The 27,698-nt window shown below is 37.4% G+C and overlaps 1 protein-coding gene across 1 annotated transcript in view; it reads left to right on the forward strand.

The window, feature by feature from the left end:
- SYCP2L (synaptonemal complex protein 2 like) overlaps positions 1-27,698 on the forward strand; it is a 50,735-nt gene that overhangs the window by 5,185 nt on the left and 17,852 nt on the right. Inside the window, exons 6-25 of the mRNA XM_050939764.1 lie at positions 51-155; positions 4,196-4,220; positions 5,122-5,207; positions 5,406-5,494; positions 5,801-5,835; positions 6,622-6,764; positions 8,058-8,110; positions 9,054-9,099; positions 9,967-10,059; positions 10,135-10,195; positions 11,200-11,348; positions 12,779-12,839; positions 15,048-15,154; positions 15,559-15,634; positions 15,745-15,823; positions 17,338-17,395; positions 18,184-18,245; positions 20,636-20,687; positions 23,535-23,590; positions 24,834-24,888. Coding sequence (XP_050795721.1) covers positions 51-155; positions 4,196-4,220; positions 5,122-5,207; positions 5,406-5,494; positions 5,801-5,835; positions 6,622-6,764; positions 8,058-8,110; positions 9,054-9,099; positions 9,967-10,059; positions 10,135-10,195; positions 11,200-11,348; positions 12,779-12,839; positions 15,048-15,154; positions 15,559-15,634; positions 15,745-15,823; positions 17,338-17,395; positions 18,184-18,245; positions 20,636-20,687; positions 23,535-23,590; positions 24,834-24,888 — 1,491 coding nt within the window. The remainder of the gene's footprint in view (positions 1-50; positions 156-4,195; positions 4,221-5,121; positions 5,208-5,405; positions 5,495-5,800; positions 5,836-6,621; positions 6,765-8,057; positions 8,111-9,053; positions 9,100-9,966; positions 10,060-10,134; positions 10,196-11,199; positions 11,349-12,778; positions 12,840-15,047; positions 15,155-15,558; positions 15,635-15,744; positions 15,824-17,337; positions 17,396-18,183; positions 18,246-20,635; positions 20,688-23,534; positions 23,591-24,833; positions 24,889-27,698) is intronic.

The raw sequence follows: 27,698 nt of genomic DNA on the forward strand, positions 1-27,698 counted from the left end.
CTGAATCGTTGTTAGCGATCTCTGCTTTATTAATTTATTTTTATTTTTACATGGTATCTTGGTTTGAAAGAGCAAGAGAATTTTTGATCCTCATAGAGCCAGAACAGAATAAATCTCTGCTGAGACTTGTGGAAGATTTCTTTGACTCTGCATTGGTAAGTACCCAATTCAAAAATCCATTTGCTTCCTTCAATGGAGACGACCTCCTACTAGAAAGGCAGTTTTGTTTATTCAGAGCACCACCACTGCAAAAAAGAAACACAAGAATTTACCTTTTTTTAAAAAACAAAACAGTGTTTTTATTTAAATAACTCAACAAACTTAGGAAAAAAAGACACCTAGGGAAACTTTTGGCACCCTTTTGTTATTTCTTGAGAAATAAATCTGAGGTAAAGGACTGTTGTAGCTCGGAAAAGCACATCAACACAGAACTTGCATAGTGGTGTTATGCCTTTTCCTTGAATGCTCCCCTCATGAATGTGTTCCAAATTTTGAGATGTTCCTAATGTGTAATAGCAATTTGAAGGGTTATAATTGTGTATGAGTGTCTCGTACAACCCTAGGTAGTCAAGGAGGCATCTCTTAAAAAGCTCCCCCTTTAAAAAAGGAGATGTGAGAATGGGGTGGCTATGAGTAATTTTGGATTTTAATGCATGTTAGTGCTCACTTTGATGAACAGATACATAGGTTGCCCATTAGGGCAAAAACTAATACTTCTAGAGTAAGTTAATGTACTGTCTGTTGATCCCTTTAACCATACCTGATGGCTGGGAATTTTCCATCAATGTTTGTTTGATGAAAACATACATCCTGCAAAATAACAAAAATTAACATTTTCTAGTGGATTTTTTTGTTGTTGTTGACACTTTTGTACTTCTCCTTTCCCAGAAATGAAAAGAGAATATTTCATGTCAGACTGATCCAAACTGAAACATTTTGGTTAGTCAAATAGAATTGAAATGTTGACCCAAGCCAAAATGAGACACGTTATCTGTCTCCCCGAGCTGCTGCAATGCCTCATGAAAATTGTAGTGAAAGTGACTGATGTCCCAGTCTTCCTTTCTGATTGGCCTGGCCAGACTACATCTCCAATTGTGCACCATGGTCTCCACTTTTCTTTAACTGCCATGACACAGAATGGGAGTCCTGTGCTCACAGTGAATAACAGAAGATGTAGTCTGGCCGTTCAGGGAGAGACAAATTAATCTTGAATCAGACCTAAACAAAAAAGTGTCAGCATTATTGGATAGACACCTTTCTAAACATTTCACTCCACACAAAAACAAATTGACTTTTCATCCCACAATTCAGGACAAAAACAAATGTTGAAATATCAGAATTTTCTGTGGTTTAGAAATTTTTATCTTCAATCCGCTCTAATTTCTCTTGTTTTCATTGCAAATGTGATTAAAATCATTTTTAAGCTTTTGGGGTGCTAAGGCTTTGACCATCAGAAAAGATTTTTTTTTTCTTCTTTTTCTATTATTGAGAATTGGAAAGTGGTTTACATAAGCTATCTTGCAATATATGTGTATATAGACGCCATACCGTATTTTGCTGTACATGAGCTGAGCTGTACAGTCAAGTCTATATATCAAAACCTGTTTGATCACAGTAAATTATCAATTGCAGGTAATGGTAATTGAAGTCTTCCTATAATTAAGACATTTTAAAAGAAACTTTAGCAGAGCTAAATTGTCTTGTTCAGACCACTAATAAAACCAGAAGTGGAATTGTATTCATAATTTATGCATGGTTGGGCATGGAGGAGGCAATTAATATATTTTAAAAAAATACATAAGTGCATTATATTCTGGTTTGTCTTTCTAGCCTCAGTTTTTAGGTCCATTACTTTTGTGTTCCTTCATTTGTGTCCATTCATAAATTCCAAGGCCAGAAAGGACTATTGTGATCTAGTTTGACCCCCCTGTGTAATACAGGCCATAGAACATTCCCCAAAATAATTCCCAGAGCAGATCTTTTTGAGTAAACACCCAATCTTGACTTTAAAAATTGTGAGTTATAGGCAAGCCATTGTGACCCTTGGTGAATTGTTCCAGTGGTTAATTACTCTGTGTTAAAAAGACCCACTTTCTTTTCAGAATGAATTTATCTAGTTTCAACTTCCAGCTATTGGATTATGTTATCCCTTTCTGTGCTAGGTTCCAGAGCCAATTATTACATATTTGTTCCCCATGTAAATACATATAGACTGTAATCATGTCACCCCTTAAACCCTCTCTTTGTTAAACTAAATAGATGAGCTCCTTGAGTCTAATCCCTATGAATATGTCTACACTGTAATGAAGCACCCATGGTTGGCCCATATCAGTGGACTTGGTCTCATTCAGTGGGGCTATACAAATGCAGCATAGAGGTTCATGAGTGTGCTGGAGCCCAGGTGCCCAAAGTCGAATGTCTACACTGCACTTGTATAGCCTCACAGTCTGAGCTCCACGAGCCCAAGTCCGCTGACATGGGTCAGCTGCAGATATTTTACTGCAGTGTAGATTTACCTTATAAAGCATGTTTTCTAATCTTTTAATCATTCTCGTGGCTCTTCTCTGAATTCTTTGCAATTTATCAACATCTTTCTTCAATTGTGGACAACAGACCTAAACACAGTATTGCAGCAGTAGTCCTGTCAATGCTAAATACAGAGGTATAATAAACTCTGTATTCCTACCCAAGATTCCCTTGTTTATGCATCCCAGGATCTCATTTAGCTCTTTTGGCCACAGTGTCACCCTGGGAGCTCACCACGACCCCCTGTGGGATCACACTAGAAACACACTTGTTAAATGATCATTCCCTTTCTGCAGTTACATTTTGAGACCTTCATTTAGGCAGTTTTTAATCCATTTAATGTGCGCCATGTTAATTTTATATCATTCTAATTTTTAATCAAAATGTCATGCAGTACCAAGTCCAATGCCTTGCAGAAGTCTAAATATATTACATCAGTACTATTACCGTTATCAACCAAGCATATGATCTTATTTAAAAAAAGATGTGAAGCTAGTTTGACAGGATCTATTCTCCATAAACCCATGTTAATTGGCATTAATTGCATTTCCCTTTTAACATTCTTTATTAACAGAGTCCCATATCAGCCATTCCATTATCTTGCCCAGGATCAATGTCAGGCTGACAGGCCTATAATTACTCAAGTCATCCCATTTACCCTTTTTAAAAAATTGACACAGCATTAGCTTCTTTCAGTCTTCTGGAACTTCTCCAATGCTCCAAGAATTATGGAAAATCAACATTGATGGTGAAGTGAGCTCCTCAGCCAGCTTTTCTAAAATTCTTGGATGCAAGTTATCTGGACTTGGTGATTAAAAGAAATCTAACTTTAGTAGCTTCTGCTTAACATCTTCCAGAGCTACTAGTGGAATGGACAGAGCGTTATCAGACAATATGATTTATATCATCTGTTTTTCCTCCAAATACAGAACAAAATATTTAATACTTCTGCCTTTTCTACAGTATTATTGATAATCCTACCATTTCTATCTAGTAATGAATTGATACCATTGTCAGGTATCTGTTTGTTCCTAATACATTTTAAAAACTCCCCTATTATCACTAACTCTGCAGGCCATAAATTCTGATTTATATTAATTACTATCAATTTACCCTTTCTTCCATTTGTTATACTATATTATTTTATTTTATTTTTAAAAGCAGCCTTCGCTTCCCCTTTAAACCAGGTCAGTTTGACTTTCTAAAACTACTTAAATTTCCCCCAGAACTTCAGATACCCTTCAGATATCAATGTCTTGTTATGACATTTAGCCCTATACCATACCAGTTTCAATGGTATATATAGATGGCAAAAATAACACTTTTCTTGCTATGGTTTGGGTTTTCAAAGGAACCATGTCTAAGAGAATTAGGCACCCAAATCCCTTTTGGCATTTGAGGACTCCATTAAGTGCTTCTGCAAATCTCAGGACATAAGTTTAATTAAAATTTTTCACTAAATGTAACTGCAGCTTCTGAAGGGCTTATCTGGATGCAAAATTGAAGTTATACCCTACCAGGGTGCTAAAGTGTCTCTGAAATGCCAGTGAGGGGTGAGTGGTATGGTGCTGGCTGCATAAACACACATCGGTTCACTTTACTAACTCTGTTTGTTTATTACAGTATCCAGTATGTAATCTAGATTCCCCTCTTTTTTTTTCTTCATCAGGTTATTTGCAAATGCAACAGTGAAGGTCAGTGATTTTCCACATACTTTTTATTCTGCACATGTCTCAGTAACCTTTTCTTTGTATTTTTTTTTTAAAGGGGGAAAATAGATCTTGTATGAGTAAGAGTTCATACAAAGCCACATGTATAACTATTTACAGGAAATTTTACTGTAACATGCAAATAAGAGTATTAACTTTTTAGTAACTATTGGGATAGACTGAGAACATGTACCCCTGCTAGTGCTACAACTAAAATGAAATATTTTCTTTCAAATTGTTGGTAGTAAGTAATTAGCTTGTTGCAAGGTAAATGGTATTATTGAAATGGATTTAGTATAGTCAAAATCCTCATGTTGTTGTGTCTGTCCCCCACCCCGGAAAAAAATATATTTTAAAAAAAGATCATTTGCCACTGAAAATGGCTATGTAGTTCTATAATTTTTCTGTGCCCAGAAAGTAGAATTCTGGGTTAATAAGAATTGCAAAAAGGAATTATAGAGGGGTGTGTGTGTGTGTATGTATCCCCATGGAATAAGAGACAAGTTGCTTACTCTGCCTTAAAAATAACAGCTAGAAGCAGAGGAGGAAACAGCATTATTCAGAACATGCTTGTCTAATAGCCTGGTCTACACACTTTTTGTGTCAATTTAACTATTTGGGTTATAGGTGTGATTTTTTTTTTTTTTCCTATTGAAATAGTTACATTGGTACAACTCCTCTAGCATGGGTGCAGTTATAGCTATATACAAGTAACTTCTATCTGAATAGCTTATTCTCCTTATCATGTAGAAAGCCCCCTTATGCTAGTATAACTGCATTCAGACTAGGAAGTTGTACTGTTTCAACTATACTGGTATAGCTATTAGTGCAGTTCTGTGTGTAGACAAGTCTTAAGCCAGATGTAAAACGTTGACTGTTCTCCTAGGAAAGAAGCAGTTGCTGGATTCATTCTTACCTGACCTAGGACAGCTAGTGACTGAAACAAATGTTGGCTGTGCACTTCGGCAGGAGGTGAGACTCAAGTGAGAATACAAACTACAAATGTATGTCAAATGTTTTTAAAAAAAAACAACCAATCCCCCCTTACTCCCCCCAAAAAACCCACCACCTTTTAAGGGCTTATTTCTCCTCTTCTCCATACTATCTCTTTCCACCATCTTCCCCCCACCTCATCCCACACCCCTCTCCAAAAAAATCCCTGCAAAAAAGGCTTTGAGGACTCTGAACTCTATGCTGGACAGTGTACCACGAGAAGAGAGAAGAAAATTTCCTATGTCTGAAGAAATGTGTTCGCTTACGTGAGTATCTCTACAGCAACTGTAACATTTGTTGCAGTGAGAAAAGCATTTAGTTATGGAGTATAACTTGCTTTTCAACAATCTGAGGCCAAAATCTATAGATAGAACTCAATTAGTGAAAAGCTGATGGATTGTACAAGTGTGGATAAAAGTTGCAAGCTTTTCATTTTATTTTAATGAGTGGTTGCACTTTTTGTTCAACTTTAGAGTAAAAGTTTTTTTTGTTTTTGTTTTTTTTTAACTGTCCATATGCTTTGAATGGATTAAAATGGAAGGAAAAAACATTAATGGATTATGTTGTTTCAGGAAAGATCTGGCAAAAACAATTCTGGAGGTTGGTGGTAAGAAATACTTAGTCATTATTTTCATGAATTGAAGCTCTTTCCCCCTAAAATCCCTAATGAATTGTTACTTTGTTATACTTCACATTGTATTTTTAACTTTTTGGACAGGATTGTTGAGGAAAATAAAAATTAAGATGAAATGTATTTTAGGACCTATTCATTCTTGTACCAAAAAGCTACTAATACTGACTTAAAAATACTCAAGTAATTAAATAGTAAGAAAGGATATGCTGAGGTACAGTAAGTCAAAACTGAACTTGTGGGAGATCAGTGTCAGGTGTTAGCATTTTGTTCTGTTAGCCTGGTAAGTGGTTAAGAAGTCCATCTACCTGTTAACAATTTAAAAATAAAACGTATGAGTTTCATCTGTTTTGTTCAATATAATAGCTTTGACCAAGTAAATAATGTAAATATAGATCTTAGCCTTTCTCTGTAAAAACAGCATTTTGAGGTATCTGTGTTTGGCAAGTGAAATAACAGCCATAAGGAGTTTTGGAGATGGTGAAGTTCTCTTCCTTTTTACTTCATGGAATGTCTCCCAGACACTCATGCACAGAGAGTTAACAGTGCACTATAATTGGTTGAATAAAATAAAGGGACTATATGAAATCTCAAAACCGCTTGTGATATTTTGCAGGACAGTCTGGCTTTTGTCATCACTGAATCAAAGCACCAGCTTCTTAGGATAAAATTTAATGCAGTGGGCTGATATTCATTAAGCCATCATATTAACCTTCTGTTTTTTTTGAGGGACGCGTCTATTCTTGTATTTATCACATGTAGATTATGACCTTCAGGTTGCTCTTTCGGAAGCACTATGTAGGCTGATAACAAAAAAATGGAGGGATGACCTTGTTCACAACTGGTTTGAAGATGATTATCTTGCTGAAGCTTTCAAAGAGATAAAGGATAGAGAATTTGAGACGGTAAGGGTCCTTATTTTGAAAACAAAAATTGACAATTCTATATAGGGGTTAGTTTAATCAGGGTTTAGTATATAAAGTTCCTGATAATGTCGAAGAGATGTTTTAATGTCCTTGTAAGAAATTTGGTTCAATTTCATTGTCATTAATTGTATTAACATAAGGTATCCTTCAGTAAGCCAAAGAAATAATTTCATATTGTTAACATCAACAGAAGTACATAATCATCATATTTACTTAAAATATTAATTAAAAAATAGAACTAATCACCTGGAATAGAGGCTACAAGAACAAATGTGTGTTACAGTTGTGCCTTGCCGCCTTCTTACACCAGACCTTATACAGTTAATATTTTTACTTTAGGACCAGATTCTCACAACCCTACTTCTTAAATAGTCCTAATGTGAGTATTATGTGACTCACTGTCAGTAAGGACAGCTGTCTCAAACCATTTGGATCATGTCATCTGCTATTAGATATGTCTTGTCAAGCCTATGTCCAAATATTCCATCTTGTCAAGCCCTTTTTTTTAAACTTGTGCTCAAGACTTCTCCACATGCATTCTCTCATTCCAGAGTGTCCTAACTTATTCATCAAAGCTTTATATCAGAGCTTTATATAAGAGCTAAAATGCCCTTTCTCACCACTAGAAAAGGAATGTAGTATAGACAGTTACAGCAGAAAGGACAGATTATGCTAAAATGTGTGACCATTCTACCTAGGCATGTAACGTGCCCTCAATTCAGTGAAGTCAAGGAATGACAAAAACGTAACAGTAACATTCTTTTCTGTAAATAAAATTGCTCAAATAGAACATGAATATAAATAACCATGGGGAATTATTTTTTAAATGACAAGCCATTTAGTGTTGTCTAACAGTTCAAGAAAACTGAGCAGAAGCTTAATGTAATAGGGTACATATAATTTGGATAGGGAGTTTTTTCCTATTATGAGTCCAATCCAACTCCCACTGATTTCAGTGGTAACTAAACTAAGCCCCCTAGTGAACAATCATTGGACCTGTGATGTTATAATATGTTCTCTTCCTTTGAATTGTTCCTCTTTTCTCTCTCGTGTTCCTGTACAAATTTGTGTGGTTCCTGTGTGGGATTTAACTAAACTGGGTTTGAATCAACTGATAGCTCCAATGACACTAACAGTTTGGGTTTGGATCATTCGACAGTGATCCTGTCGGTGGTCTTAGTCACCACACTATTATTTACCCAACCAAATATTACTTACAAGTGTAAACAGTAGCTAATTTTTTTTTGTTACAAGCTGTCCTTTGTTTTGAAGGACTGCAGAAAATTTCTCAATCAACTAAATGACAGACTTGGGGATAAAAAAAGGTAAGTTCTCCATGGTGAACATGGAATGTGGTATCTAGCCTGCTGGACAGTCACAGTGATTGGCAATCTATACATATTGGAAAGAATAATGCAAATCTTTGGTTATGTGGTGTGTAAATTGCAACATGTCTGTAAATGAGTAGTTAATAAACCCCTTTTACAAATCCTGCATTTATTTTGGTGAAAGAGAAAACTTTCACATCTAAAAACCTGAAATCATTTATTATGTGTTTATCAGCCCTCAGAAAGTAAGTTAATGAGGTTATGCTAGTCACATCACTTAATGCCCTTCTGAAAGGCGCTAAGAAACTGCAGCGATCAGGGAGGTATTCTAGCTTATTCAAGCTCTTCTAAAAGTCTGTTGCATATATTTATAAAAGCTACCAATGAGTGAGAATCAGTTTGGTTCAGTTGGTCTCCTGTTAGTGCAAAGTGGCTCCTATAAATTTATCTAGCCTTTTTCTCAGTCCAGTGTTACGCAGCCAATGTGCTGAGCTACTGTTAGTTAGTTTGTTTACACTATTTAGATATTAATAAAAGAAGGCACTGGGATAATTTTATTCTTTTCTTTCATAAGTTAGTAGTCCTTCTTTTACTGTTGTTTTATAAATGAAATGGTGGCCCACAGGTCACCCATTATTTTCTAAAGTACACCTTTTAAAACTACCAGTGGGTCACCTTACAATTGAAAATAAATAAATTATTAGAGTTGATCTCCTCTACTAAGAGAATGAAGACCCAATACCTGCATAGTATCTGCCTAAAAGGATATTGCAGATGCTTAAAGGAAAACAAACTTATTTGATTGCTAGAAGAAACAGCCTTTTGATCAACAAGTCTAGAGAGACTTAACCTCTCATTCAGGTTTTTGGGTTTTCATTTAAATTCCCATTCTGACTTGTTCAGGAGCAATTTATTATGTTCAAGTATGCTTCTTTTGCAGAGTTTATTCATTTCCCTGCATATCTGCTTTTGCTGACATGGAGGAGGTAAGTGTTTTTTATGTACTCTGGTGCATTTCTTACACTGTTACTACACTGTTAAAAATGGACAAAACAACCTCATGTGATTAAAGTTCTGCTACATCCTACAACCATGTGAAGGGAATACTCCTGTACATGTTTGCTTTGCTAAACTGCTGTTTTACCACTTTTTCCATTTTATTGTCTAGTTACCTACTATTTGGGTCAGCCAGACAATAAAGAAGCTGAATAGACTGGCTCTCTTAAAGACCATGAGATGAATCACCTGTGTTTTACTACAGGAACTAGGAAGGGAACAGGGAGGAAAATGGAGATTGCCCTTGAACAGTTCCTCCCAAAATGGGTGTCAAAGGGCAAGGTTTGCCTCCCTACCCCCACAGAACAGATCACAGGCTAGCATCTCACCCTACAGATCCACATGAGGATCCCTATATCATGGCTAGGTTTCACAGTTCTTTATATAAGAGGATGTTAAATACATGGTGCTGTGCTCCTTAGAAATTTATCAAACTAACGTAAGTAACAGAAGTATTAGTCCAAAGAGGCAACCATCAGCTCTGCTTAATAAGTACTGAAAAATAAATAAGACTTCCTAGAAACTTGAACAAAACAATTGTGCAGTATTTGCTTCAGTCTTAAGTAAACATTATTTTCCCTTGGCTAATGTACAGCAATTTTCTGGTTCTGCTGGCATTATAAGTCAGTTGCAGGCTAGTAGTTCACCTCTTCATACCATTTAGAAACAAATTTAAGTGGTCACGCTAAGGATAATTCATTTCTAGTTAAGCTAGTTAGCAGAGTTGAGGGCACCAGTACTGTATTTTTGTATGGATTCTTCTGGAAATAATGGCAATGGCTGTTCCATTTCTTAAGGTGAAGAAGCCATCAGATGAGAAACTGGAGGAGTTTTGGATTGACTTCAATGCTGGAAGTCAGAGTGTGTCTTTCTACATAGACAGCGCTGAGGTAAATACATCCTCTGATTACTTTTTGATTAAGCTAAAATATTTGAAAAGAATTCACTCCCAAATCCTTTTTTAGGGTGCTCTTTGGGACTCAGTGAGGCTGCCAACGGAAGTGGTCAGTAGTTACAGTCTGAAAGGTAAGATTAAACAAAGGATATTATCTTTACAATCAAAAGTAGCCAAAAGAAACTGCAGATTTATATTCATACCTTTACACTGAACTTCCAAGAAGCATCCAACAGGATCACAGTTGCCAAGTGTAGTCAGCTGCTAACACACGAAAATTTGCAACATAATTTGAGGTCGAGAGTCTAACTCATAAAACTTTTATTGTGTTTTTGGCTTTATTTTCTGCAATATATTTAAATAAGAATTGAAATTAAGTTCAATCCATTCTAACAAATAGCATGTTTTTTAAATAACTTCATTTAAGTATTCTGCATATACATAAATGTCTGCTGCTATGAATACCTATCATGAAAATGTATGATCTTCCCCATGGGCCCAATGTAATGCTAACTGAAGTCAATGGAAAGACCTTCACTGGGAGGGAGAATGGGCCCTGAAAAGGCTTTTTTCTAAGGCTAACCTAGCAAAGGGTACTTTTTAGGGATGTACTAGATTCTGTCTAACATAACTAAAATAGAGATCAAATATGTGCTGGGACCATGAAGCAATAAATACTAATTTGGGCCTCCCCCTACTCCCATGGATGTAATTGGTGGTTCCCTCCCATTGGGAGCAAACATGGATCTTTGAGGCAAAGACTCCTAGCTGTGATGGTGAAGTAGACAGTCACAAACATGACCTAGCTGCTACATTTTAGATACACAGGTGGCAAGGCTGCAGAGGGGGCTCATAGAGGGACTCTGTAACCTTCTGTGTGGTATAGAGTTTAGCTCCATGAGGGCTGTGTCATCTAAGTGCACTGGTTGGTTTATGGAGAGGCCCAGGACATGGATATACACTTATTTGTACCCTGTAATGAGAGGAGGATAAAACTTGGTGCATACTCAACATTTATTTACTTTTGAAAAGAGTGACTCTCTTGGTGTGGGAAATGGCATGCAAATTATTTCAGTGATATACTAGCACTTTCTGTGTAATTCTAAAGCAGATTCTAATTTCCTTTTTTAAATAGAGGATAATGGAGAAAAGATAGTTAAAATATACATGAAGAACCCTACTATGATCAATGGCAAAGAAGTAACAAAAATCAAAATTCACTTCAATGCCAAATTTGATATTTTAAATACACTCTACGAAGTTCTGGGAAAAGACAAAATGATGGCAAGTATTAGTTTTTGGCTTTATTGTATAATCATTTACAGTCATAAGACTTTTAAACATCGTGGTTCCCTTTTCAAATGCATTGGTTGAAAGTTTAACTAGCCCTGAAGATCCTGGCTATTAGATTTAACCAGAGAAGGAGAAAAATGTTTTGTTTCCTGTTTTGATGCTATGGAAAAATCTTTCAAGCCTTCTTAGTATACTATGCAGTCTTTTTCTTGTCTCCCCTACCAAGGCCAGGTCTAAACTAAAAAGTTCTGCTGGCATAGATATGTTGGTTCGGTGTATAGGAAAGCCCCCACATCCTAGTCAACATAGTTATGCCAGCAAAACCCTCAGTGGTGAGACAGCTATATTGGCAGACAAACGCCTTCTGTTGGCATACGCTGCATCTACACTAGGGAGCTTTGCTGGAATAGCTATACCTGTCTAGTTATACCAGCAAAGCCTCAGTAGTATAGACTAGTCTTTAGTCTTCTGCACTAGAAATTCAGGTTGTGTCTACTTAGTATTCCACCAGAATACTGGACATGAACTCAGGTTAAGGCTGATGTCTGTACTCTTACGGATATCCATAATTAAATGTTCCTTCTCCTTCTAATGTTCAGTAACTGTCCATATGTAAGTCAGATGCTGTGGTACTTTGACCAAAAGGGAAGACATTCCCCACCCCTTTAAAAAGTTTCTTTTTAATGCCCAAAAGAATGGCTGTGTTTAGAAGGTGAGGCCTTGAGCTACTACTGGCTGCCTAATAATGGGTTTGTTTACCTGCATAGTTGATTCAATATAAGTATTTAAGTTTATCCTATTATTGTGCTTTGAAGTACATCATTCTATTCAGATAAATGGGGAACCTAAAAATACAAACGTGTTTTCTTGTTAGCTCATAGCGTAAAATGGACCATGACATGCACATTGGGAAAAGAGAAGCTTGTGGGTCTTGCAACATTCAAATATTCAGATGAAAGTAAAAAACTGTGATCATACTCCTGTAAACTAATGAAACTCTATGGGCAAGGAAGGAAGACCGACTGACTGTTTTTTTTTATGTACTTGGTAGAAACTCTCATTATGGAACCCACAGAAGTACCTAAATACCAAGGGAATAAAGATGTGTGGTGAATGAGCATACTTTTATCCTGGCAGCAGAGTAAATGATTTCCAAGTATTGACTACAGTAATACCCTGAGAGCAACATTTTATGTCACTAGCATTATTCAACGCTTTGTTACCTAAAATATTTCTGTATAGGAAATTGGGTTTCTTGGATAAAGAATTGTGGTGGGGTTGGGTTGGGTTTTGTTTTTCATAGAATCATAGAATATCAGGGTTGGAAGGGACCTCAGGGGGTCATCTAATCCAACCCCTGCTCAAAGCAGGACCAATTTTTTTAAAGACAACAGTAATGTTAGATTACTTTACACCAACAGATCAAGACTGATAACGAGGATCTCATCAGCACCGAGGAACAAACAAAGCAAAATGGAACATGTGAGTTTTTAAAAACCTAGATTTCTTGTAGCTGATGGAATTCTAAGAATTATGAATGACACCAGAAAATGGCTATTCTCCAGAAAGCATCAGCAGCTGTAGAGATTTTCACTTTAAAGTAACTTTCTATATAATTTCCATAGTGATTAGATCTTTAACAGTGGGAACTGAGGTACTGTTGCTGAAGTCATAAAGCCATGTTGAAAATGTCTCAAGACAAAAAGCAACATTAATGAAGAGAATAAAAATTGCAAACAGGATTTAGTAGCTGAAGTAGAATTTATGCCTTAAAAATATCTCTCTGAAAAATGGAATAGACTCAGATATGAAGTCTTAGCATTAGTCTCTAAAATGTAAGTTTTCTATGAATGAGAAGACTGGGTAAAACTTTCAAAAGTTCACTTTGGGACTTACCCTCCAAAGTCACCTAGGCACCTCAAAAAGTTTTACCAAGTCATCTTTGATAAGAACACCAGCAAGTGGTTTTTGGGCTTCCTTTTGTTTCCAGAACTGCAATGTTTTCTTACAGTTCTTATGGTTTATGTTTTTTTCCTTCCCTTGGAGACTTTTAATGATGCTGAGTCCCATGTATTTTCAAATTAAATCCTGGTTCCGAATTTTGAAATTGAAAAATAAAGCCTTCCTAATAAAATCTTAGAACTGTAGACCTTTTCATAACTCACCTTGCATATTGAACCCATGGGACGGCTACTTGTTTTGGCTAGTAAATCTGCCTCTCTTATTTTGTTGTTTTAATATTATACGGTGAAATTCAGAAATAATGCAAGTAGTTATACATTAGTGTATTGGGGCTTATCTCTTCTAGAAAACTAGGTCATGTTAAAAGACTATCTTGAAGTCATACTAATGAACATATTAATCACATTTTTCAGTCAATATTGACAGGTGCAAACTTTTTAACACTGTGTCACCTGGACTTGGGTAAAACCCCTAGTTTCTGTTGGGTATACCACGACCAGTTGATAAGATGTTAAACATGATTTGTCCCTGTTCACACTAACTGCAAAGGCTCTAACATGACCCAATTTTCTAATAAAAACTAGACTGTGGTGCTGTCTTTATATGCTGATGGGGCAAAATACTGCAGGAAGGTTTAAGACAAAGAAGGCACCACAGTTTTTTGTGTCCGCTGGGTTGCTTTTTCTCCTACAATATCCCTGAACTACCAGCATTCATGGTACTTCTGGATTTAATTGACAAAATTTGCAGCAAATCTCTTAGGCAGCACTCTCACTTTGGTGTAAAACATAAAGGCAACTCACCACTTTCCTATTAGCTATGGTGATGCACTGATGCCACAATTAAAGCATCAGAAATGCCTAAGGCAGCTACTCAACTACATTTTCTAGATCCAGTTATCTGAGACAATAACTAGCACTGGTTTAGTAGCTTTTTCCCCATCTCCCTGCCAACCTTGCTGCCCCTAAATCAATCTGTTACTGAAGGTCCCCAAATTCAGTGGAGGCTCAGCTGTATAAAGTGGACAGCAGGTAGATTAGAAGCTGCGGCTGTTCATTCTTTCAAGTATCAGAGGGGTAGCCGTGTTTAGTCTGGATCTGTAAAAGCAGTAAAGAGTCCTGTGGCACCTTATAGACTAACAGATGTTTTGGAGCATGAGCTTTTGTGGGTGAATACTCATTTCGTCGATGAAAGCTCATGCTCCAAAACATCTGTTAGTTTATAAGGTGCCACAGGACTGTTTGCTGCTGTTCATTCTTTGTCTATCTGAAATACGCAGGAAGGCAAACCTCACCAAAATAGATACCCCTTAAGTATTTGATCACCCAGCTGCTCCATGGAATGTATTTGTGGGGTTTAATGCCAACTGCAGAATGTTGGTTTGATATTTTCAGAATAATAGCTCAGAGAGGACCTAGCCATGATTTATGGGGAAGGGTTTGGTCCCATTATGCTGTGCATTGTACAAACATAAATTATAGTCCCTACTCCAAAGAGCGTATAGCCTGATTAGAGACACAGGTATAGAACACAGTGGAGAAGTAGCAGGGGGAAGACAATACCTACCTAGTTGTTTCTATTGACTATGTGTTCAGTGTGGAGGATTTGTATGTTTTTTATTGGTCAATACAATGTAGAAGGCTGTAGTGCCCTTCACATTTTGCTGGAAATAAAGAAAGGAGAAAATCTATGTATTAAGATATTATTTCCCAAATTACTGTTTCACAGTAATAACTAATGAATCCAGCTACTTACAGTGGAAGAAAGATTCTACAAACATGGAAAAAACAGACTCTTTATCTGACATCCTGACATCTCAATATAGTGATCAATCAGTAAGTACTTCTACAGTAAGTAGGAGTGTTTTGGGATCCTATGTAGAAATGTAATAGTTTCTCCCTTCTTTTCATAGACATGGTGGATGGTACTTTCAAATGTGCTACAGTGACTTAGGCCATTTAGAAAATTTTACCCTGTCTTTCCAAGTCTCACATCTATCAGGGGAAGGTAAAAATGTGTTTTCCCAAACTTTCAAAAAAAGATGCTAGAGTTTACTGCTCAGGAACATTTCAGTTCATAAGTGCAGCCATAATTAAGTCACACAGACTAGCACTTTCCCACCAAATGGAACAATCCATTTGAATATTCAGGAATGTTTCCTAGCTGCACTTCTCTTGGAGTAAACATAAATGTTAGTGTCACATGCATATCATGTTGTTAATTTCATATCTCAAACCAGCATAAAACTAGTTCTGGTATCACTACGAGCATGGGAAGCCAACAGACTGAAACCGAAGATGCTAAGCTAAGCCAAGGTCAGGCATGACTTCTTGTAGTTTATAAATATCATTCATGCATAACACTTAAGAAATGGGTTGCTTTTGTAGATTTGCACAAATACTGTTTTACCTCTTAAAATTTTCAGAGTGTGAAGCTGCAGTTTCCCAAACTCTTTCAGCAAAAAAGTCTAAAACTCCGTCACCTCAACTGAATGATAAAACCAGGTGAGCACTTTGGAGATACAAGATCTTGTCCAAAAGATTAAAATTTCCTAGGGAACTTCTGTATGTTTCTGTTTAACAAGCCATCCAGAACTTAGTTGTTACTGCGTCAAAACTGGTGTTTACTGCTGTAAACCTAGCCCTATGGCATGGCTGCAGCCGCCTTCTTTTTTCTTCATAGTTATGGGTCCTGGATTTACCTATAAGGTGCCTGGTGCCTCCACTCAAGGAAACCCCTCCTAGCTCAGAGAACACAGTATTTCATACACAATCTCATACAGAGGAGTGTCAGTATTTCACACAAATAAAACAGCAATCACAATTCCCAGAGTAACAAAACAGTAACTGGAGCTTTATTAGGTATGGGGCACTCAGAATAAGGGACAGTGGCAAAGAGGATTAAGATAAGCACAAACAATAATACATAACTCTACCTCTCCCAACATTTACAGCCAGAAGAAATAACACTATGCTCCCTGCCAGAACGTGGCTAGGCAAATAGTGAATTTAGGCTCAGTCTGTGATGGGTGGTGCAGTGCAGAACTCAGTGGCCATCTTAAAATAAAATAGCAAAATAAACAAAGCATCCACACCAAGGATGGTAAGATCATTCTTGTGGCTCTGTAGTCTGGATTCCACTGCTGTTAGGTTGGTTCTTGGTAGCCTGACCATGATTCTCCTCTGCCTTCTAAGTTTCTGGTCTCTGCTGAGATGACACTGAGCCAGGAATCTCAAAAGGCTTTTCTCTTGGTAAGGAGTGTGGAGAATAGAAGGGTCCTCCCTGGCTGTGATGTTTTTCTCCCTGCTGCACAACAAACACAGCCAAAAAAACAAAAGTAAAACCAAACACTTTGTCTCTGAGTTCTGGTTGGTTCTGGTAGTGTTGCTAGCCAGTTCTCTCTCTACCCTGGATCTTAAGCAATTTGGGCAACGGAATCCTGAGCCTCTGTAGCCATTGCTGCTATAGTCCAGGAGTGAGTCCCTAGTGGGTCTGGACTCTAAAGGGGTTACACTACAGTAATAGGAAAAAGGGTTGGGGTGGGGAGAAGCTGCCTATTGATCATAGAAGAAAAGTTTATAATCAGAACTTCTGAATGTTATTCCTGTTCTTAGTGGTTTGCTGTGACCTTAACTGCTGTTTTTCATTTAACCAATCCAAAAAATTGGTCAAATACTTTGTATTACAGGGTTAACTTTTCTAATGTGCTCTGGGTTGTTTGGTTGTCAAGTAGCTATATTAACACAGTTTTATCTTTGCCATGTAGTAGTCCCACTAACTGTCTCCAACCTTAAAGCCTAGCTATCTCCTCTTTCTTAATAGTGGTATAGAATAGTATTTCCCTTATTACTAGTTTGTGTTGTTGGAACTGAACAATTCTCTCTCCTCTTTCCCCCAGTCTTTATTGCATTGAAGTTAACTAGGCTATGGTATTACCTTCACATCACTTGTTTTAACTGGCTTTAAATTGATGGTACTTTAGAATTGTTTTCTCACCCTTTCCTTCTGTTGTTTATAGTGAGCCACCTGTAGAAGAACAGCCAGATATACAGGTTATAGAAGAACATTCCCCAGAGGTAGATATGTCTGTATTGGGGCACAATTTCCATGCAAAAAATTTTTCTTTAAGTGCTTTTTTTCTTCACAGTAGAACAATTAAATTAGAACACTGCAACTATTGATTACATATTGAGACAGAACAGTCTTGTTCTGTTTGTACAGTTCTTAGCCCAATGGTAACCAGGCCCGTGACTGGGGCTCCTGAGTGTTATCATTACTGTCTCTTGGTCTGTTCTTTCACCCTTGTAATGTGGGGGAGAAATTAATAATAAAGAACCTAGAAATCTTAGCTAGAATCTTCAAACATAAATGCCTAAAATAAGGTACCTCATCAGAAGTAGTCTGATGTCTCTTCAAAAGGATTCGAATACCTGGACATCTAAATAAAAGTGATATTTGATTTAAGGTCAGTGGTCAGCACCTGTGAAAATTCAACCTACTATAACTGGTCCCTGGCCTCAGGTGCCCAGGTACTATGAAATAAACTTTTACTTTTGTCTTTTCTGGGCAGGCAAGGTCAAACTTTCATGACTGTGCCTATCCTGTGAATGAATTAAAGATTTTAAGTATTCTATCTTCTCTACCCCTGTTCTGGTTGTTTCCTCACTGGTCCACCCCTTCCCTAACTTCTGGGTATAAAGTATTATAGAACATGGTATTATGGTGGATTATGTTATTAATTAGTTTTGGAGTGATTCTATGAACTAATATGGATGAATGTGTCTATTTTCAGTTTCAACATACTGAGTAAATAGCTTTACTCTGTGTGCTGTAGTTTTAAATCCTATAACCTCCTTTCTTTTAGGTTGTTGAATGGGAGAAGAAGAATAGAAGAACAAGCTTGGGCAAAGAAATAATAGAAGCAAAGTACAATATATGAATCTTGAACGTGTATTAAACCTCAGTGCACTGTAGCTTAAATGTTCCTACTAGTCATGTTCATTGTTAAAACTGGATTAAGGAAAAAATGCTTCTCGGCTGCTCTCAGCTAAGATAGAGTGTAAACTGACTAGAGCAGCGATGCCCTCTAGTGATATTTTCCAGTACAGCAATTAATCAGTCTTGTTGAGGTTGCCAGTGCTTCAAAGGAGGATCCATTCCTATACTGCCAATACCATAAAAGAGCTAACTGATATACCACAGAGGAAATTTCTTTTTGACTCTCACTGATTATATTTATGCCCTGAAAGAGGAAGACTGGTGGCCTCTGTAAATTTACTTTAGTATGGCTGCCAGTGACCTAATTTGCAAATGTTACTATATGATGTCAAATAACAATTTCAGAACAGATTAGACAAGTTCCATCAATACTTTTTTTGCATGTAGTGTATGGGTTTTTATTTTTATATATAATATAAATTTTAAACTTGGAAGCACTAGACTGATGTATTCTTAAGTTTTGAAGGGGTCTGCCTAGCTTTTGAGTAGCCCCTTTAGGGACCCAGGAAGCAGAGGATAGCCAGAGTGCCATGCTTTAACACCATGCTCCTGAACTGCACCCTTTTCAGTCATGCAACAACCCAACACCACTCTGTGAGCCACTGAATTAAAATCCAGTCACTTGGATTCCAAAGGCATACATGGAGTACTTCATGGTCTGTTGTAGCAAAAGATGCTGACTGCCATTTTCTAGACTAGTTAAAAGTGAAACTTTGGAGAAATTCTTCCAAAAGACTGAGAGGAAATGGGGTTTAGCTGACTGGCTCCATTTAGTGGGTTTAGATGATCACTCACGCATGAAGGCAACAGAAAATGAAATAATTTAGTTGCTTCTTTCAAATGCATCTGTCTTCTCTAAAATCTGAATATAATCTTTTTAGTGTCTACATCTCTGAGAGCCATACCACTATAAACTCGGGCATTGTCATCTTGAATCTGCAGGCAGAAAAACAGGGAGGAAGAAACATCGCTAAATCTCATCCATCCATATGACTGGGTGTTGATTCAAACATAATTATGCCATTTAAACTATGGAACCAATTCTCTGCTGCTTGTAGTAACCGCAACTTCCCTCACAAAGTTCTCCACAGTATCTGGGTGTTCTTTTTGTATCCTTAGATGATGTGTCTATGCTTCATATGTATAACATTTTAAGTTTTGAATATCTAATGTTCTGTCAGATTCTTAGTGTTATCAGAACAAATAAGAATTATTGTTCTTAAAATTAGGGTGATATTGAGATTTTCACTGCAGTTAGCTAAAAATGTGGCAGTTTCAATCCCCGAGTGTTCAAAAATGAGATGTCAAAAAAAAACAGAACTTTTAGCTGAAATTTTGAATTGGTTGTGGATGGAAACTGAATAATTGACATAGAAAATCTTTGGTTTAAAACATAGAAATCTTAGTGAATATTTGAATTTATCACAGCAGGTGCCTCCTGTTGAGAAAGGGGTTGACTTCACAGACATTAGAAATGGAGAAGATGAAATTCTAGGTTGTCTAGCTCTCCATCGCTTTGCCACTGCAGGATTGCTTCAATGTAGTTCTAAAAGCAAAGTGGCTTCCATCTTTCCTGTTGGGAATCCACAGCATGGGAGAAAGGACCTAGTTCTGTGCATGCACCAGTCTTCCGCTGTTAAACAGAAGGGTAGAATACACAGCTATTTTGACAGCTAATTTTTAAATGGTGCTAAATCTAATAAACACTGACGACTTTACACACACGCTTTTACTAATGTTGGGAAATATGAAGCCTATTTCCAGATGCGATATAGAGATGTGACTAGAGAGCAACCAGTAAGAGGTGACTTTTTCAGATGTGGTTAGGGAAAAGGCCTCTTTTAAAGTCTCTTGAGTTCTTTTCAAAATCCTATCTGCATACACTAGTGATATTTTTTTCTTGCCTTTCTCTGTTCACCAAAAGCCAGCAATAATAATAGAAAGATAATTTATATAAATAAGTAATGTGCTAAGTTGGCTTAAAAGACGCACAAAGATGCACAATTGTCCTGAACTTACTTTCTAAGGAAACAAGGCATGAGAACTCCCCCACACACACACACAAAAAGTAGAGTGGGGAGGAGAAAGAGATAAGAAACCAAGACTTAAAACAAGAATAAATGCTTGCTCTGACTGTTGTTAATGCATCTTGTTAAGTTTTAGATACATGAACTCTGTATATCATATTAATGATAGATATTGTAAATGGCTGCAGTTTTTTTCAGCACTCTATTTTTAGTGAAGTTATGCAAGTTGAGTGTTCTTTCATAATTGTATGCCAGAAACATTTGATATATTAAGTACATGTTGCTTTGCAGGATGAATTCCTATGACTTTGAAAATTCCTCTGACTCTCTGAATTATGAGAAGGTAAAGTTTGAGAAAATATTGGTGTAGGAACCAAAACTAAATCACGTTTGCTTTATATTTAGCAACCAGTCAATGGTAATAAGTTTCAATAGGCTGTGTCTCTTAACTGCAGATGAAGTGAAAAGCTTTTCTGAGAAGGTTGAAATTGATCCTATAAGCTAGGAACAAGCAATGATAGACATGGATGAAAACTGGAGATGTGAGACTCATGTCTCACTTCACAGGATTGGACCCAAAAGCTTGTGTTTCTCTTTAAAGGAGTAATTATATTTTGGTGCAGGTTGTAGTGGACGTCATATGGTGCAGCCATTTGAGTCTAGACCATTAAATTTGTTTTCCTTACCAACGTACATTAACTTGATTTAAATGAGATTGAGAATATCTTGCTGTGTTTAAATAGTCAATTTTTTTTCTTGCCTGGATGGAGAGGATGAACTAAAATCAGTGGTTCTCAGCCTCTTTCGTATCATGACTCCATGTTACAACAGAATGTTTTGGGATCCCAGTCTTGCCATAGAGAAATGGAAGGTGGTCATATCTCACAGGCTGAGAAACCGCAACTAAGTCAATAATGGAGAAGATACTCTTCATTATAAAATAGGTGTCTGACTTAAGCCTGAAACTTGTCAAGAACTTTAATGAAAGCCAAAAAGTTGCCTGAATGTTGCATGTCTTTGCAAGAAGTTAATAAGTACTTCTGATAACTTCCTTCAGGATAGATTTCACACATGAAACTTCTGATTTTTGTTACTGTAATTCTCATTACTATTTGGTAGCATACAAAAATAGTGGTGGTATAGGCAGGGCTGATATGGTTGCCGGACACTTCTCGTTTTCATATTCTGTTCTCAGTTGCTTATAACTTTTCCAACTTTAATGATTTGGGCTGAAATTTTTCATGACAGATCTCTGCCTCAGGCTGAAATGGTTTGGAAAAGTTCAGCCAAAATGGTTGTCACTTCTGAGAACAAAGCTAGGGGAAAAGTGTTAGCACGCATTAAAAATCCAGTGACCTTTTTGTATGAGAAGTTCTAACATTCCATGTTTGGGAGCATGGACTTGAAATTTGGTGTGTGTATTGGGAGCTGGTGAGGCCAATAGCCTTTGTCATGGATGTGCCTCTCAACATCCCCATGAAAAAAGTTCTAAGCCTTGGAAAAGTCACAATTTGTACTTGGGACTTGCTAGAGAAGCACAACATCCTGAGCATGTTCCAGCCAGAGGATCTGGAGGATTTTCTCTGCAATTGCAGCTCTGGTCTGCTGCAAGCCAGATCCAGGCCTGGGCACCAGAACTGAAAGCAGGGAGGTTCTTTCTTGCTCTTGTACCCTTTTGATGTCCAGGCAGGATGGAGAAGAAAGTTGCCTGATTCAAATGCAGAAGGCATGAGAGCTGGACTTGGTGCAGTAGTTTAGAAAGGAGGCTGGCAAGGGTAGGAGGGGCTGGAGGCTGGCCTGGAAAGGACACTTGGACTGGAAGTAGAGAGGAGACTGATACAGGCTGGGCAGGAAGACTTGGACTGGGAGCCATTCGGATGGGGGAAAGTAGGTGGAATTGGGGGGGAACATCTCTGATGAGAAGTCAAAGTGTTGGTTGAGAACTGTGTTTGGCTGGGTAAAGAGAATGGAACAAGAAGGGGTCGAGAGGTGTGTGTGTGTGTGTGTGTGTGTGTGTGAAAGATATTTATTAACTAACCTACATAAGGTAAGACCAATCTAGTAAGTGCCATTATGCCAGGAGAATTCTTGTTTGTTTTTGTGGTGAGTACAGTTGCCCCTAAAGCTTCTGTTGCTGGTGGTAGAAAGGGTGTAGCTGCATCACGAGTGAAATATAGTTAAGACGTTTGCTAATGTAGATGTACCTTGAGAGTGTTTGATGTAAAGTGAAGTGTCAAAACTCAGCTGTTCTCGTAGGAACTCACTGCACTTCTATGTTAGTCAGCCCTTAGTGAAATATTTAAACAGATGTTGCAAAGAAGCGAGGTTATTGTAACCAACTGCAGTTTAACTACTCTCAGCCAGATTCCATTACTGCCCCTATGCTTGCTATCAACTCCATTATTACCTCTTCCTGGTTTAATGTCCCTTAAATTCTAGCTGAGAAGAAAAATCTGAATCTCAGTCAAGTATTTGGCATCTTACATTTTTCAGTACTACCACTAGGTGTCAGCACAAAGCACTGCTCTCATACATTCTACAGTATGTTAGGGCTGGTCCACACTACGGGGGGGAAATCGATCTTAGATATGCAACTTCAGCTACGTGAATAACGTAGCTGAAGTCGAATATCTAAGATCGGATTACTCACCCGTCCACACCGCGCGGGATCGATGTTCGCGGCTCTCCCTGTCGATTCCGGAACTCCGTTGGGGTTGATGGAGTTCCGGAATCGATATAAGAGCACTCGGGGGATCGATATATTGCGCGATCCCCGAGCAATCGATTTTAACCCACCAATACGGCGGGTAGTCTGGACGTAGCCTCACACTTATTGTTTATCTCGGTCTAAATATCTTTATCCAGCATTTGCCATGTCTAGCATTTTGTTTTTTATCCTTAGCAGTTATCAGGGCTATCCTGATTTGAATACCATTTCAGTAATATATTCTGTGATTTCAGAATTCTTTTAGTGATAAAGCAAGGAAAAAGTAGAGAAAATGCTATTTTGAGAAACCCCATCTCACTATATATTGTTTCACTTAACTGATTCCTTCTATTTTAAAAGCAACTTTATTCTGGAATATTTTTAGTCAATTCCCACTTTATCCCTCCCAAGACCTGACATATATTCATTTAACAGATTATTGTAAGGAATATTGAAATTTAAAATATGTGGCTTCTATTTTAGGTTACTGAAGCAAAACAAAAAATTCTTGGCCAGAAGGTTTCTTTACAAAACCAGAGGTACAGCATCATAAACATTTTTTTCATAGTAACATCTTGCATTGGTAAAGAACACAGTGCCTTCTTTAAGAAGATGCTGCGTTCGCTTATGCCCAAATAAATCTGTTAGTATTTAAGGTGCCATTGGACTCCTCATTGTTTTTGCAGATACAGATTAACATGGCTACCCCATGTTGCTTTTATAAGGTTAGAACAAAAAGGAAGATGCAATATATTTTTCATTAGAAATATTTTAGTTGTTGGTATTGTATCTGATACAAAAAGACTCTGGGAGAAGAGAATAACCATTCAAATCCTGTTTGCTTGTCTCACAAAAGAGATCCTATTCTATTCAGTGCCCAGGATGTTCAACTTGCGTGCCTAACGTTAGGTGCCCAACTAAATGGCCTGATCTCTCCCCCTGCCCAAGAGAAGTGCTACTTACACCACTCTCAGCATTCTCGTGAAGTTAGAGAGCTGAAGGGTGCTCAGCATTTCTGGAAAAATCAGGCCACTTAGGCACCTGGTTTAGATGTCCTTTTAAACATTGGCCAATGGCTATCTGTGAATATGGAAAGTGGGATCTGGCCTTCATTTTTGCCTCTGAATGATGGCTGCTGTTACTACTGCCTCTTTTGAAGGGGTTGGGGGAGTTCTCTGCTACTTGTGTGGTGGTTTTTTTTTTTTAATCACTGACCAAATATCTCTCTTCTGATGGGGAAGAGGCAGGATACTTTGAAGTCTGCTGCCCACCAAAGGATCAGCCAGCAGTGTTCTAAAAGATTTTCCATATTCCCCCTTTTCTAAGTGCAAACATATCACCTTTATCTCCCTTTGCCCTTCAGATCCCTTGCTAATGCAAGCTGTTCCCGCGGTGTTGCCAACTCTCATCTTTATCCTGAGGTTCACAATAGTTGGTATCTATCTTAAAGCAAAAGCTTCTGGAATCAAGAAATTGGCCTGAGAATCTTGGCTTCTATTTAAAAAAAAAAAAAATTAAAAGCTTCTGGTCCTGAGTGTTGCAGGGAAATAGTTGAACTTGTGAAATGAATGCATCCTCAAGACTCAAAAACCAGAAGGCAAATAAACTCCACACTGAAATATTTTAAAAAATCTTATTTCTGTTTTGACTCATGGATTTTTGAATGCCTGGAGTTGGCAATGCTCCTGCTTGCAGAATGGTCATATCTTCCCCAATCCATCATGATCTGTTGCAAGCTTCATTGACTAGTTCTAACAGGCATAATTGTGGATTACTCAACAGAAGCCATGAAAATGGAAACATGAAACGAGAATCAAGCAAACTAGAGAGAAGGCCGGTAGGTAATATATATTTCATTATGGTAGATTGTGTAGAACATTGTGTAAATATTAATATGTGGCCTGTTTCTGCATGTAAATAAACTGAAAGCATGGCCTGTTTAAATTAACTTGGGGAAATTGAGAGATTAGAATTGGTGATGGTGAACCTCCCCCAGATTTATTCAGATGCATGATTACTTTCTCCTACCTAACCAAACTTCCATACCTTTAGAGAACCTATTGTGGAGGCTAGCACCTCTGGTGCACTCTCTGTGGAGTTTTGACTACCACTGAACTGAAAATTTAGATGCATTCTCTTGTGCCCAGCACTCTGGATCTGAAGTTGGATGGCTGATGCCCAGACAGCCTGGCTTGAGTAGTCAGGAGGGGGTTAAACTAATAGTAAAATGGGAGTGTAAAAAGAAGAAAGATGGGACCACTCGGCAAAAAAAGTCAAGATGTTGAGAACAAAATTAATCAAGGAACTAAACAACATGAAGAAGAGAAATTATTCATTTGCCTGTACACCAATGCTAGGAGCCTGGGTAACAAACAAGAAGAATTGCAATTGCTCATTTATGAGAGAATATTTGATCTAGCTGGTATTACTGAAACCTGATGGGATGGTTCACATTATAGTCATTGATTTTAATTTGCCAATCATCTATTTAGGAAGGATCACATGGCAAAAGGGAAGCGGAGTACCATTCCCCATCAAAAATGGCTTTACCAGTTTGAGTCACTGATCACTTAGAAGAAAACGATCTTAAATGTTTATGGATTAAGGTGCTAATAGATAAAGTACAGGATGGGGTATTAGTTGGTGTCTGCTACAGACCACCAAATCACCCAAGGGAACATGCTGGCCAGCTCCTTACACCCTATCTATAAGGTGTAGAAGGAAAGAAGCTGCATGATTTATGGGGGATTTCAATTTGAGTGACACATGTTGGAGGGTTCATGCTGCCAGGACTAAAACATCCATGGAATTTCTGAACATTATAGATGACAATTTCCTAATCTTACAAAGTATTGGAATATTAGACCTTGTCTTAAGAGACAAGAGGATGACAGAACTAAACATTAGATTAGATACAAGTGACATTAACTAAATCACATTTATAATGTGCAAGCAGAATGAAATGCCATATAGTCCAGATATATACTTGGTGCTTTAAAAACACTAATTTTACAAAGCTGGAAACAATTATGAAAACAGGGAGGAAAAATTTAATCCGAAAAACTGAGTGTCATAATTGGGAATTGTTTAAAATCATTTTACTAGGTGCCAAAAAGTCATAATCAAGAAAGAAGCCCATATTGGTTTAAAAACTGACCCGGTTTTGAAAGGAAGAGATGGAAGCTAGTGGAGGTGGGTGCAGAACGGGGTTGAAGGGACAGTTCATAGTAATGAGTCTAAATCAGAAGCTAGAAATTGTAGAAAAAGGATAAGGGGAAGCAGAAGGACACAAGGAGATATCTATGGCCAGCAGAGTTAAGGGCAGTAAGAAGGATTTTTAAAAAATTTTATTTGGAACAAAACAGAATCTAGGAAATAGCATTTATCTGTCACTAGAAGGAAATGGTAGAACTATTACTAATAATACAGTAAAGGCAAAAGTGTTCAATAAATATTTCTGTTCTGTATTTGGGGGGGGAAACAGATGATTTAGTCATATGGTGGTAACACATTATCTATTCCACTTTTTAAATCAGTAGGTCTAGCTAACTTGCATCCAGGAATTTTAAAAGAGCTGGCTAAGGAACTCACTGGACCATTAATGATGATTTAAGTCTTGGAACACTGGGACAATTCCAGAAGACTGGAAAAAAACTATTATGCCAATATTTCAACAGGGTAAATGAGATGACCTGAGGAATCATAGGCTTGTTAGTCAGACATTGATGCAAGGCAAAATAATGGGGTGCCTAATATAAGACTCACTTAAAGGAGAGCAATTAATGCCAACCACCTTAGGTTTATGGAAAATAGAACTTCTCAAACTAACTTGATATCTTCTTTTGGGATGACAAATTTGGTGGACAAAAGTAATAGTGTTGATATAATAGACTTTTTGACTTGATTTTGATTTTTTAAAAAAACTAGAGTATGAAATTAACATAGATCATATTAAATGCATTAAAAGCTAGCTGATAGGTTTCAAAATGTAACTGTAAATGGGAACTCATCATTGAGTAGCTGAGTTTCTAGCAGGATCCCACAGAGGATTAATTTTTGACCCTACTCTATAAATCAATGACCTCAGAGAAAACAAAATTATTACTGATAAAGTTTTCAGATGACCCAAAAACTGGGGTAGTGGTAAATAACGAAGAGGACAGGTCACTGATACAGAGTAACCTGGGTCGCTTGGTAAGTTGAGTACAAGCAAACAGTGTATTTTTAGTATAGCTAAATCTAAACGTATACATTTAGAACAAAGAAAGTAGGCCATACTTACAGGATACTTACACTGCTTTCTTGGGAAGCATTAACTCTGAAAAAGATTTGGGGATTGTGATGGATAATCAGCTGAACATGAGCACCTACCTAGTGCAGTGCTGTGGCCAAAAGGGTAGTGCAATCATTTGGATGCAAAAATAGGAGGAATCTTGAGTAGGAGTAAAGATGTTATGTTATTTTACCTTTGTATTTGACATTGGTGCAACTGCTACTGGAATAACTGTGTTCAGTTGTGGATGTTGATAAATTGGAGAGGGTTCAGAGAAGAGCCATGAGAATGATTAAAGGGTTAGAAATCATGCCTTTATAGTGATAGACTGAAAGAGCTCATGAGGCTTAACAAAGAGAAAGTTAGAGTGATTA

Source organism: Gopherus flavomarginatus, chromosome 2 (assembly GCF_025201925.1).
Source record: "Gopherus flavomarginatus isolate rGopFla2 chromosome 2, rGopFla2.mat.asm, whole genome shotgun sequence".
NCBI lineage: Eukaryota > Metazoa > Chordata > Testudines > Testudinidae > Gopherus > Gopherus flavomarginatus.